The 14,971-nt window shown below is 39.7% G+C and overlaps 1 protein-coding gene across 1 annotated transcript; it reads right to left on the reverse strand.

Moving 5' to 3' along the window:
- Positions 1–7,559: 7,559 nt before the first annotated feature.
- LOC110289235 (putative ankyrin repeat domain-containing protein 20A5) lies at positions 7,560–12,893 on the reverse strand (the record flags this gene model as incomplete). The annotated part of the gene is made up of 3 exons (XM_021155377.1): positions 12,265–12,893; positions 7,911–8,025; positions 7,560–7,759 (listed from the first exon to the last, which is right to left on the reverse strand). Coding segments are annotated over exons 1-3 (608 nt in total), but the record flags the coding sequence as incomplete, so codon positions are not given.
- Positions 12,894–14,971: the final 2,078 nt, after the last annotated feature.

Below are 14,971 nucleotides of genomic sequence, written 5' to 3' on the forward strand. Positions count from 1 at the left end.
TTTTAATCTTAAACAAAAAAAAAAAAAAAATAAAAAAAATAAGTTGAAGACTGTCTTAGCTATTAGAAAGCTTAGGACAAAATGTCTTCTCACTATTAATAAAAATAGTGTGACCCAAGTATTACAATATTTTTGAGGGATTTATGGTCCCAATTGTAGCCTAGAGTGGCCTGAACTCATGTTCCACCTGTTATAGCTTCCTAAGTGCTACAATCACAGGTATGTGCACTTATCCTTGATTATCTAATATCTTATACTATTTAAAGAGTAATGTGAAAGATAAAACAAAAATATTATTTGTAATATACCTCTTGTCTGTGTAGTTAATATAATTAACCAAAAAAAAGACTTGCAGATATTCCAATGGGAGTTTCATTATTTATAGTATAAACAAGAGAAACATTTACCATGCTGGAGATGAAAGAAACATAGAGTCATGAGCATACTCAGCAAGCACTCTGCAATGTGGAAGCCAGAAGAGGGTTGATACTTGGTATCAGATACCCTGGAGCTGGAGTTACAGATGGTGGTAAGCTGCCTGACTAGGGTGCTGGGACACGAACTCTGGACCTCTGGAAGAGCAGCAATGGTTCTTAACTGCCGGGCCATCTCTCAAGCCCAGGCCAAGAAAAATTTCAACATGCCAACTTAATATAATGTTTAAAACTCAGAAACTTATATCACAATATACCATAAGTAAAGGGTTGTAAATTCAAAAACTAACACAGAATAACTGCATGACACAAAGAAATACTCAAATGGATTCCTTGTAGACTGGAGCAAACTAAGGTCTCAGATAATGGGTGTGTTCTCTGCTTAGGCTCAAATCCGTCAGACGAAATCATAAAAGACTAGGTTTGACTCTCTAAGAGACCTCGAAGTCTAGGTATCTGCAGAATTATAAAGTTAAATTGTGGACTATTTATACCCTTATTAATGGTGTGTTTACCAATGGATGATTATTTAAAAACCACTTACATGTGAAATATTTTCTGTTTGCAAAAATCAGGTGTCAAATTTAATTTAAAATAGAAATTGCCTAGTCTTGAAATTTTCTGGCACTTGATTTATACTTTGTACATATTCATTTCTCCCAGTGGATAATTTTTTGCACAGGACAGCTAAAGCTAAATTACAGAAAGGATTCCTATCACCATTATTACTCTTAGGTTTTCAGTGTTTACAACTGCAGGTCCTGAACTAACAGCCCTTCCCAGTGCCAGGCTCCTTCCTCTAGAAAGTGAGTTCATATCACAGTGGATATTGGTAACCACACTTGCTGCTCCCTGTCTCCTTCCACACTTGGGAATCAGAAAGCCCTGGTGCTGGACCTGACCTATCCCTGAATCCCTGTGCCCTCCACCTAGTCAAGCAGTTTCCTCTCTTCCGTGGCATTAATGCTAAGAAATCTCTCCTCCAGAACAATCGCTCTCGGCATCTCTCCTGAACTCTTGCTGTGCTGAGTGTCAACCTGACACAAACTATAGTCATCTCAGAGGAGCAGATCTCAACTGAGAAAATGCCTTCTTAAGGTGAAGCTGTGAAGCTGAAAGAAGCACCACTTTGTTTCTAATAACATTATTTAATTTTATGCAAAGTGTTTACATAGCAATGTCCCTTTATTTTTGTGCCTTCCCTTATACTCTTTTTTCTGCTTGTTTTATCTAATTCTATGTATTAGCTTTTCTTTTATCTTATTTTATTTTACTATTATCTCTTAGAAACCTGTTTGCTTTCTAATGACAGACAGAAATGGGTTAGATCCATATGGAATGATATGTGGAGAGAGACTGAGAAAAGAGAGGGTGTGGAAACTTTAGTCAGGATGTGTTATGTGAGAAAAATATATTCTCAATACAAGAAAAAAAATAGGCACTGTTTCAAGCATAAAAAGAAAGTCTTTAGGAGATGAGGTATAATGTTTCCTATCTTCACTAGGTAACCATGAATGCATTTGTGGAAATGAATGAATTTATTGTATTTGGGGGCTGAATGTAAATCTGTACAGGCATATGAATACGAAATATTTCCCTACTTGATAGCATTAAAACTATGTATTATGAATGATATTAAAAAAAAAAAAAAAGATGGGGCTGTGAGCCAGAGCCCTGAACAGACCTTCAGCCTGAACTCTGTAGCCAGTCACACAACATCCACAGGAAGGTCCATTCCTAGGCGTTCTAACATGCCCAGGATCATAGGATCAGAGATGTAGAAGATACATCTGTCCCAACACCACCAGGAGTAACTGGGACTAGTGGGATCTAGAAAAGCAGAAACCCTGATGAGTGGCACGGGTTCCTTGCAGTCTGGGTCAGTGCTTTGAGAAGACCTTGGGCCCAAACTCTGCAGCCAGTCCTACAACAACCAGAGGAAGCTCCACTCCCAGGCACTATAATACGCCCAGGATCACAGGATCATAGGATCATAGGAGCTTGGTCACACCAGGATCTCAGGGTCTCAGAGGCAACGTTGCTCCCAGGAGTTCTGACACACCCATGATCTCAGGATCCCAGGATCCCAGAAACAGCTGAACTCTGAGGTGTTCTGACACAACCAGGATGACAGGAAGGACAGGCTCCAGTCAGATATAATGAGGGCAGGTAGTACTAGTGATAACCAGATGGCAAGAGGCAAGCATAAAAACATAAACAACAGAAACCAAGATTACTTGGCATCATCAGAACCCAATTCTCCTACCATAGCAAGTCCTGAATACACCATCACAACAGAAAAGCAAGATTCAGATCTAAAATCACTTCTCATAATGGTGATAGAAGACTCTAACAAGGGCACAAATAACTCCCCTAAGAAATACAGGAGAACACAGGTAAACAGCTAGAAGCACTTAAAGACGGAACACAAAAATCCCTTAAAGAATTACAGTAAACGCAAAAATCAAACAGGTGAAAGAAATGAGCAAAACCATCCAATATCTAAAAATGGAAATAGAAACAATAAAGAAATTACAAAGGGAGTCAGCTCTGGAGTTAGAAAACCTAGGAAAGAGATTGAGAGTCATAGATGCAAGCATCACCAACAGAATACAAGAAATTGAAGAGAGGATCTCAGGTGAAGAAGATACCATAAAAAAACATCTTAGCACTTAAACTGAGCATAATGCATAGAAACAAACACTTATCTAGGACTAATTAGCTATTGTGGGACTTTTGTTGTTCCATATTGAGGATTTTCTTTCTATTTATGTGAAGAATGAGATGAGGATGTTGATTGTGATTTCACTGAATCGGTAAACTGTTTTGGTAGGAAGGTCTTATTTCACAGTCTTAATTCTACCAAGCTAAAAAAATCTAGGAAAGCAAAAACTATTCTCAACAATAAAAGAACCTCTGGTGGAATCTCCATTCCTGACCTCAAGCTGTACTACAGAGCAACTGTGATTAAAAACTGCATGGTACTGGTACAGTGACAACAGGTAGATCAATGGAACAGAATTGAAGACCCAGAAATGAAACCACACACCTATGGTCACTTGATCTTTGACAAGGGAGCTAAAACCATCCAGTGGAAAAAAGACAGCATTTTCAACAAATGGCACAACTGGCAGTTATCATGTAGAAGAATTCAAATTGATCCATGCTTATCTCCTTGTACAAAGTTCAAGTCTAAGTGGATCAAGGACCTCCACATATAACCAGAGACACTGAAACTTATAAAGGAGAAAGTGGGGGAAAGCCTCGAAGATATGGACACAGGGGGAAAGATCCTGAACAGAATGGCAATGGCTTGTGCTGAAGATCAAGAAGCAACAAATGCTCTTAAAATTGCAAAGCTTCTGTAAGGCACAGGATGCTGTCAATGAGACAAAATGGCAACCAACAGTTTGGGCAAAGATCTTTATCAATCCTAAATCTGATAGGGGGCTAATATCCAATATATACAAAGAACTCCAGAAAAACAAATAACCCTATTAAAAAATGGGGTACAGAGCTAAACAGAATTCTCAACTGAGGAATAAGGAATGGCCGAGAAGCACCTGAAAAAATGTTCAACATCCTTAATCATCAGGGAAATGCAACTCAAAACAATCCTGAGATTCCACCTCACACCAGTCAGAATGGCTACGATCAAAAATTCAGGTGACAGCAGATGCTGGCGAGGATGTGGAGAAAGAGAAACATTCCTTCATTGCTGGTGGGATTGCAAGCTGGTACAACCATTCTAGAAATCAGTTTGGCGGTTCCTCAGAAAATTGGACCTGAGGACCCAGCACACCATTCCTGGGCATATACCCAGAAGATGCTCCAACTTGTAATAAGGACACATGCCTCACTATGTTCATAGCAGCCTAATTTATAATAGCAAGAAGCTGGGAAGAACCCAGATGTCCCTCAACAGAGGAATGGATGCAAAAAATGTGGTACATTTACACAATGGAGTACTACTCAACTATTAAAAACAATGAATTTATGAAATTCTTAGGTAAATGGATGGATCTGGAGGATATCATCCTGAGTGAGGTACCCAATCACAAAAGAACACACATGATATGCACTCACTCATAAGTGGATATTAGCCCAGAAATTTAGAATACCCAAGATACAATTTGCAAAACACATGAAACTCAAGAAGGAAGACCAAAGTGTGGATACTTTGTTCCTTCTTAGAATGGGGAACAAAATACCCATGGAAGGAGTTACAGAGACAAAGTTCAGAGCAGAGACTGAAGGAATGACTATCCAGAAATTGCCCCACCTGGGGAATCCATCCCATAAACAACCACCAAACCCAATATTGCAGATGCCAACAAAAGCTTGCTGACAGGAGCCTGATATGGCTGTCTCCTGAGAGGCTCTGCCAGTGCCTGACTAATACAGAAGTGGATGTTCACAGTCATCCATTAGAGGGAGCACAGGGCCCCCAATGAAGGAGCTAGAGAAAGTAACCAAGAAGCTGAAGGGATTTGCAGCCCCCTAGGATGAACAACAATATGAACTAACCAGTAACCCCAGAGCTCTCTGGGACTAAACCACCAATCAAAGAAAACACATGGAGAGACTCATGGCTCCAGCTGCATATGTAGCAGAGGATGGCCAAGTTGGTCATCAATGAGAGGAGAGGCTTTTGATCCTGTGAAGGTTCTATACTCCAGTATAGGAGAATGCCTGGGCCAAGAAGCAGGAGCAGGTGGGTTGGGGAGCAAGGGAAGTGGGGAGAGGATAGGGGATTTTTGGAGGGGAAACTAGGAAAGGGGATAACATTTGAAATGTAAATAAAGAAAATATCTGATTAAAAAAAAAGAAAAAAGAAAAAAATATTCTACCAAGCTATACACTTGGGAGGTCTTCAAATTCTAGTATGTTTCTTAATCTCTTTCTTCACACATTTAAAGTTTTCATTGCAGAGGTTTTTACCTCTTTTGTTATGTATATGCTAAATATTTTATTTTATTTGAAAAACTGGGAAGAGGAGCGTGTCCATGTTGTTACTCATATATATTAAGACTGGTAAATGCTGTAAGTCTATTTTGTATCATAACACTGCTGAAATTATTGATAATTTCTATAATTTTTCTAGTCAAATTTTGGGAACAATGGGTATAAGAGAATATAATCTTTAATTGAAAATATTTTGACTTAATATTTTCCCATTTGTATCCCTTCTCCTGCCTTATTGCTCCAGCGAAGGCTTCAATCACATCATGGATGAGCTGTAGGGATAGTGGGCAGTCCTCTCCCATTCCTGATGTTAATGGGGCTTATTAATGGTTTTATTTATTTAGGATGATATTGGCCATGGGTTTGTCATACATAATCTTTATTACGTTGGAATATGTTTCCTACAGTCCTACTCATTCTAGAATTTTTATTAATGCATGCTGAATCTTATCAAAGACTTTTTCTTTTTATTCTTTTTTTCTTTTTACTTCCATTGAGATGATCATATGATTTTTGTATTTTTGCCCATATATTTGGTTTATTACATTTATTTCTTATGTATGTTAAAAATAAAAAATAAAACTAAAACAAAAAGAAAAAAAGATAGGGCAGTGAGTCAGCCTGTAGAACACCATCATAATTAGTGATTGATGGAGGAGGGCCCAGCCTATTCTGAGTGGTGCTATCACTGGATTGGTGGTCCAGAGTTCTATAAGCAAGCAGGTTGAGTAACCCATGATGAGCAAGCCTGTAAACAGCATTCCTCCATGGTTTCTGCATCAGCCCCTGCCTCCAGGTTCCTGCTCTGTTCCAGTTCCTATGCTAGCTCCAATGATGAACAACGATGTGAAAATGTAAGCCAAATAAACCCTTCCCTCCCCATTTTGTTTTTGGTCATAATGTTTTGTTACAGCAATAGAAACCCTAACTGAGACACTGGCCCTCTTGAAACTAAGAGACTCGGATTCTCTACTGAAATGCATAACCCTTTAAAGACCTCCCCCTTTTCTTGCTGCTGCCTCCATATCCAGTATAGGCCCGTCTTTCACATCCTTGGGAGCCTGTTCATCTCTGAATCAAGAAAATCCCATGCTGAGTCACATGCCTCCATGTCTAGTCCAGGACGGTTGGGTTGCTCAGCCATTGTGTATTTTGGGAAAGAGACACACTGTTCTCCTCCACCCCACCCACCCCATACCGGCGCCACAGTTGCTCAGTCATAGCTCAGTACATATGCAAGTGGCTTTCAAATAAGAGGGTTACAACTGTCCTTGTAGTATACAACAAAACTCTTCAAGGAGTAGCACTTTTCCACTGTCCACCCAGACTACCTTTAGGAGCTGATGCACCCACACTCACATCTCTCTGTTTTCAAACTTCTCTCTGTGTGCCACTTTGGTACAAGTGAAAGTGATACCATGTCCTTACTTTAATGTTGTTAATTTACCCACACCCCCTACTTTATTAAAGTCAAAATTTTAAAAACTCCTTATTCCCCTGGATTCTGCCCCAGTGTCCCTCTTGAGCACGCTGAAACTTCTCAGAAAGTCACTATATCTCCCTATGAAAAGTTAATGTAACATCAATTGTGTGCTCTAAAAGCTGCCCTCTGATATATTTTTAACCCAGTGACATCCTCTCTCAAACTAGGCAAAATTATCTGAAACTAAAGAATGTCCTATCCATACAAAGAAACTGGAAAAATTCTCAACTACTAACAAAGCCTTCTTAGCATTTTGTTTTAATTACATAATTCCCAAATTGGCTTGCATATTCCTAGTCAATTTGTTTCCATTATTCTTCCATTAGCACTACCATGACTGAATAAGTAACTGATAGAATTTGTCAACAACATTAATAATTCCACTTAATTCAAAATTGTCTTGAGTTTTAAGATGATGCATATTTGCAAGGCTAATCTTGTTTTATTGTAATTTTTACTTTTTACAAAAATATGCTTATAAATTATTGAATAAAACACAAATCTTACCTTTAAGAAATTCAGTGTTTTCACATACATTTGTCTTTTGTGTAAAGAAGAAAACTGAACTTTTGAAAGTATCAATACTTAAAATATTTCCCTTCCAAATGTCTAAGCATTTTCATTCAGAGAACAAATGAGCTTCTAAACATGGGTGATTAGCCCTGCATACATCCCACCTGTTTCTAAGCAGAGTGATCCTTACTTTTGTCCTTTCCTCAATATCTGCTCCGTACTGTAGCAGCCTGGCAGCCGTTGCTGAATTCCCACTATAGACAGCATAGTGCAGAGCAGTGTTACCCATGCTGTCTTTAATGTGCAGGTTAGCATGGTGCTCTAGCAGAAAACACACGATTTTATCTTCCCAGCTTTGGACAGCCTTAAGAGATTGTAACAAGAAGCACACAGTCAGCTTAAAAAAATTATAATACACACTCATGGGTTTCAACATTAATTATAGTTATACGAGATGAATTCATTTTTACTTCAATCACAATCATATCATTCTTAAAATGGTGACTATGGTATACCTTCATCAGGGGTGTGATGTTATGATTGTCACACACATTAATCTCACAGCCACGCCTCCAGAGATATATCACCAATTCTAAATGTCCATAGAAGCAGGCAAAGTGCATGGCATTCCTATAGAGAAATCACAGTGCACTATCTCAATATATGCAAGTATTCTTGTAACTAAAACTGTTAAATAGCACACAGTGCATGTGCCTTTTAAACAAATATGTAATGCTCTTCTGAAGAAATTTGTTTTCCCTTGTGAAATTTCTTCCAAACAAACGCACGCGCGCGCGCACACACACACACATCAATCTGATTCATTTGCATTAAGCCTTATTTATAAATTCGGGATATAGAACACAGATCCTTTGCCAGAATATAACACAAATGGCTTTTATCCCAGTTTACTATGGCCTCTTGTTTCCAGTTCTCCTGATCCAGTCTTTTCCTGTTGTTGACTGCCACTTGGCCTTCGGCACTTGCAGAAAAGTCATTGAGCTCTGCTCATGGTATTCTTCTTTTACACTCAACTTCAAGCTTGCCCACATTCCTACCACACAGCAAGACTATTGCCCTATAAGCCACATGCTTAAGGTGGTGTTCAGGAAACAGAGAAGGGACCGGAACCAACAACTGGCTATACCCTCCCTAAAGCCTGACCCACAGTAATGTCCGACTGTTCATAAGGTTCCACAACTCCCAAATCAGAGCTACCATCTAATGACCAAATGTTCACATGCATGCATTGGGGGTGGGTTTGGGGGGGACCTTTGATCTCTAGCAGATTTTACTCCTACTCTAAGCTCTGTTAACTACACATTATTTCTTACCCTTTCTGGGTTTCATTTCTGCTTCAATAAAATAGAATATTGTGGTCATTCATTAAGAATATATACACAAAAATTAAGAAAGTTTTACTTATAGCATGCTAGATAATCATATTACTCCAACTTTACATGGTTAAACAGGTTAGTAAAACAATACAATTATACCCATTTTGTAGATGTTTTATGGATTCTACATTTCAGCAACTGTAAGGTGACTTTTTTGAGCCAGGATCTTCATGTCCAGACTGGCCAAACATTCATGCTCCTCCTGCTAAGATACTGAGGCTAGAATGACCTTCTTCTGTTTTAAAACTATAAATGATAGCACCTTTTAGATTTTATTAATAATCAAAAGAATGGGTCAGAATGCAATCCTATATAAAAGGGGTCCTTTGAAATCTAGTTATGCCAATTGCACTTAATAAATTTTACTTTTTACAAATACAGCAAGGACAGCACAAAGTAACCAGAGCTTTGGTTTTCAGACTTTTAAGCCAAAGAAAGAAATTGTGGGAATCAAATGATGAAGTATCATTTAATTTTAGTCAACAATGCAACTCTGGGCAAAAGAACCGTGAGGCTTTCAAGGAGGAAAAGATCCTGAAAAATAGTATTATGTATGCAGTAGATATTCTGGTTAAATCTGGAGACTAAATGGATTGAGAGAATGGGAGGGGATTCATTCTTCTATATAGGAACTATTACAAAATTAGACAATTCCTGTGCAATATTAATAGCTGTATATATTTGCCATCTTTTATTTTCATACTTGTGATCAGTATCTTATCTTGGAATTCTTTCACTGTAATGAAACACCGTGACCAAAGCAACGTGGGGAGGAAAGGATTTACTTAGCTTACACTTCCACATCATCATCAAAAGAAGACAGGACAGGAACATGGAGGCAGTGGCCATGAAGGGGTTTGCTCTTTATGGCTTGCTCAGTCTGCTTTCTTACAGAACACAGAACCACCAGACCAGGGATGGCACTATCCACAATGCACTGTGCCTCCCCTATCAATAACTGGTTAAGAAAAATGTCCTAGAGGCTTCCCTACAGCTCAACCATATGGAAGCATTTTCTTTATTGAGGTTCCCTCCTCTCAACTTGTGTCAAGTTAACATAAAACTATCCAGGACAAATGGGTAGGGGCCGTCCCTAATTGTTCCTGCCTGTGAATTCCATTCCCATAACTTGGCTGCTTTGTCTGGCCTCAGTGGAGAGGTTGTGCCTGGTCCTGAAGTGGCTTAATGTGTCAGGGTGGGGTGATGCCAGGAGTGAGGATTTTCCCTTCTCTGAGTAGAAGGGAGGGGTAAATGGGGGGGGGAGATCTGTGTAAGGGGGAACTGGGAGGAGGGGGTTGGTATAAGGATGTAAAGTGAATAAATGAAAAGCAACCCTCCAACACAATCAGTCTGCAATTATATGTATGTCTATATAGGACAAAACCATGTTCAATAATATTTATACAATATAAAAATCTATAAGCACAGATAAATAGATTCTTCTCAGAAAAGACTAATTAGCACCAGAAAATATAACTATACACACACACACACACCAAATTAAAAGAGTGAGATTTTCTTCTGTACATTAAACTCTTCAGGTGAATATTTGAAAGAATAGTACAAGCATATGCAGGACCATTACCAACTAACTACACAGGAGGTACATAGAGACTCAATGCCAACACACTGCTTTTTCTTTTTTGTAAATTGGATATTTTCTTTATTTACATTTCAAATGTTATCCCCTTTCCTGGTTTCCCCTCTGAAAAACACCCTCTCCCTATCCCCTCCCTTCTCCCCCTGCTCACCAACCAACCCCCCCACTCCCACTTCCTGGCCCTGGCATTCCCCTATACTGGGGCATAGAGTCTTCATAGGACCAATGGCCTCTCCTGCTATTGATGACCAACTAGGCCATCCTCTGCTGCATATGTAGCTGGAGCCATGAGTCTCGCCATGTGTGCTCTCTTTGGTTAGTGGTTTAGTCCCTGGGAGCTCTGAGGATACTGACTAGTTCATATTGTTCCTCCTCCTATGGGGCTGCAAACCCCTTCAGCTCCTTGGGTTCTTTCTCTAGTTCCTTGATTGGGGATCTATGCTCAGTCCAATGGATGGCTGTGAGCATCCACCTCTGTATTTGTGAGGCACTGGCAGGAGAGAGCTATATCAGGCTCCTGCACACTGCTTTAAAGTAGATTATATTCTCTAGCACTGAAAATAAGCTAGAAAGAAATAAAAAGATGGCTAGAAACCAAATGTTCAAATTAAACATGTAGGTCTGGGGTTCCTATCCTGTGGGGATCAAATGACCCTTTCACAGGGGTAGCCTAAGATCATCAGAAAACACAGATGATTCATAACAATATCAAATTACCATTATGAAGTAACAACAAAAATAATTTTATGGTTGGGGTCACCACAACATGAGGATCTGTATTAAAAGGTAGCAGAACTGACTGCTGATTTAATGAGTAAAAAAGAGGAAAATTCATTTGCAATTTAAATACTTGAAAATCATACGTTAGATTTGTACGTATAGTCTGTTAATTTAAGTTTCCAATCAATGCTTGTTTAGATGCAATCAAACTGGTTTGTCACTTAGCATAGCAAGCTATATCTGACTATGCTAATATTCCTCTATGTCTGTCTATGCCTTCTTCAAGGTGAAATATTTAATGAATGCATTGAGATTTTTAATAACTGTGTTCTTCTAATAATTTGACTTTTAAGGCAGGCTGATAAAAGTAAAGTGCTATGGGTTTCTTTTCTCCCTACTGGAAGCAAGAGGTAGAGGTGTATGTGTACAGCTTACAACTGTGGTAGAAGGAACAGAAACCCTCAGTTCAGTTCCTTACAATACACATCAGGCTTAATATACATATGCATAAGTATATATATACTTACATATACTTAATATTCTTATATATATTCTGATACATATCATATATAGTGGATACTGGGTTTTACTTGAAGAATTTTAGGCTTAAAGGTATAAATACGTTATAAAAATATTCCTTTTGTAAGAATTCTTCCCTTTTTGGGGGGCCGGGCGTGGTGGCGCACGCCTTTAATCCCAGCACTCTGGAGGCAGAGGCAGGCGGATTTCTGAGTTCGAGGCTAGCCTGGTCTACAAAGTGAGTTCCAGGACAGCCAGGGCTATACAGAGAAACCCTGTGTCGGGAAAAAAAAAAAAAAAGAATTCTTCACTTTTTAAAAAATGTATCTAACATTGTATTCCTAATATTACACAAAGCTAAAATGATGATTTGTTCTTGTTAATTAACACTTTTAAATAGTCTGTTGACTCTCTAAAGGTCTCATGAGGAAGGGAAAGCAACCAGACTTCCGCCCTTGCGTTGGCTGGGCCAGGGGTTCCTCCCAGGTGTGCTGATCACAGGTGCGGAAACGGTCAATATATAGTGGCAGCAATCAGCGCTGGGCCCTCCCCACTCCTGTTCCTGTCCCGGGAGTGAGTAAAGGTGTCTTCGTCCACACTGCCCACATACCCCAGGTCTTAAGGGTCTCTTACCTATTCTCCTTGTCTCTGTGATTGACTTCGTATTTACCCAGAGTAAAGTACAGCCGCACAAAAGGTAAATCGCCTGCACAGGCCGCCATGTGCAGATCATTGTCAGGAAAGTATGTCATGTCTAAATAAGCAGGATCGTCCCTTCCAAAGCTCGGGTTGCTTCTCGGTGCCTTAATATCGCAGAAACCCAAGGGTGTCTCTTCCCTATTTTTTTTCTGACAGCAACACAGCGCAGAGAAGCCTGGAAAACCCAAAGGCCTCCTCTCTTCCCCTCGGCTGTACTTTCCTCCCATCTCAGGCAAGGTTATTTATAACAAACCAACCGTTAACTGCCCCAGTATCAACGTTATTATAACAAGCAGACTCTCCCCATCTCATATTGAATCATAAGTCCACCCTCCTGTTTTTAATATTTATAATTAGCCCATTATTCCTTATCTAAGTATCAACGATGTAATAAGCCCACTCATCCTTATCCAAATATTATCACTTGTCATAGGCTTGCCAAGTCTCTCCCACAGACCCTGTCGCCTCAAGTCTGCTCCCTGGTTTAGTGTCTATCAACTGCAGGGACAGTTGGCAGAACAGTTCTTGTCAAGCCATACTGGTGGACGCAAATATGCAAGGGTGTGCGTGAACGTGTGCGTGAACGTGTGCGTGCCTGTGACCTTCGACTACCTGAAGCCAATAAAGGTCAATGCGCATGTGCGTAGTCCAGGCTGTCAAACCTCTGCAAAGTCAACTTGTGTAAGTCAGAAGAGGCTGGAGGGACGGGCTCCGTGTTTACGAGCATGGACCTAGCTCAGTTTCCAGCGACCACCATAGCTGGCTTACAATGCCGTCTTTTGGACAGCAGGCACTGTACTCTCACAGGCACCTTCCCTCGCATTCATGTGAACGAAATTTTACAATTACGAACTTTTTAAATGTCAAAAGTCAAAAGAGAGCTAGATGACCTTTGGTCGTTTGTTCAAGGCTGACTTACAGCCATGGGAAAGCAGTCCTTGTACATGGCTGTTGAAAGTGATGGGGGACATGGAATGCCGAAGGCCGGCTCTACAGGAAAATCTCTTAACAGAATGGTCTCTTAATTTGTATTGTTTATTTTCCACATCCAGTGGGGTAGGGGAATTCAGCAGTGGAACTAGGAGTAGTCCGTTTTCACGGCTTCAGAGGCAAACTTTGAAGAGAAACTCATGCACATTGCATGCAAAATGAACATACACATCCACCAACATACCTCCTAGCCTTTTGCCCTGACTATGTTTTTATGTTCTACTTTTATTTTATTTTCTCTTATAAAACCTACAATAATTCCAAGGTGTGTTTTTAGAGAGCAACATATTTAAATTTTTTAATCGGCAATTTTCTTTCCCCAACCCATCTTTTCTCACTAGGTTACAATGGTATTGTATATGTATATGTATATATGTATGTGTATATGTATGTGTATGTATATTCATTCAGTGGATTTCTCAGCCTCCAAGAACTACCTGGCTTTAGCCATCCCTGCCACTTCTGCATTGCTGCATGCCTTCCATTCCTGCATGCCTTCGTACTCCCCTTCCCAAGACAAATAATTTCCTGCTCCTCTTCTTTCTCCTCACCCCCACTTACCATGCACCCAGAACCATATCCCCTCCAGTAGCGATGTCAGTGTCACTGATCAGGGAACTCAATTAGATAGTCCTTTTGCAAAGCACATGGCTACAGAGGTAGCAAGATTTGTCAGTTTTGACAGTCGTTCAGTCTTTTGACATGCTGAAACGGTTTCAATGCCCTTATTTTCAAATTGCAGCTGTCCAGTGAAGTACTAGGACCTCCAAACCTCAGGACTCCTCTGTCCAATATTACCTCTGTCCACTGATGGAGAGTCACATGAGTTCATAGCTCCTGTACTTTACTCATTTAATGGAGCAGGTAATGGTACCCTTCTTCCAGGACACTTCTGTTAGCAGGAATTCCCCTCAGTTCTGTTCAATGCTGTGATTCATGGCTGATGGCTGCTGAACAGTGTCTTGTGGGCATCAGTGTGAGCTTTGCTATATAGGTTCATCTGCTCTGCAAAACTGAACTGTATTGGCTTTAAAAATCTTGCCCATTTTCATCTCGTAAAGCCTCTATTAAGATGGGCGTGGTGGCTCACGCCTTTAATCCCAGCACTTGGGAGGCAGAGGCAGGGGGATTTCTGAGTTCTAGTACAGCCTGGTCTACAGAGTGAGTTCCAGGACAGCCAGGGCTACACAGAAAAACCCTGTCTCGAAAAAACAAACAAACAAAAAAAACAAAAAAGCCTCTATCAAATAGTTTTTCTCCAAGAAACAATGTAATAAAAATACTTTAGCATTTTACACCTTGTAGTTGTAAAAGCAGTATGTGATGTGGGAAAAAAATGAGCTGACATACATCCCTGGACAGTTTGAAGATATCTTCTAATGAGATAAAAATAAAGCCAAAAAGATAAAAATTTTACACCAAATATTTAAGGTATGACAGGATTGGTTTTCATTAGTTTAAAATGTCAATGACCTTTACTATGCTAATTATGTACTAGTGTACATAATTTATATAGATAACAGAATAGTATTCCTGATAGTTCCCTTATCATAAAAACCTAATGCTCAGAAGACTTGCTTCTAAGAACAAATATATCCATGCTTAGAATTCGACTCTCTTAGTAGCACATATTATTTTTATGAAATGGACT

The sequence above is a fragment of the Mus caroli genome, unplaced genomic scaffold, assembly GCF_900094665.2.
Source record: "Mus caroli unplaced genomic scaffold, CAROLI_EIJ_v1.1 scaffold_8181_1, whole genome shotgun sequence".
Taxonomy (NCBI): Eukaryota; Metazoa; Chordata; class Mammalia; order Rodentia; family Muridae; genus Mus; species Mus caroli.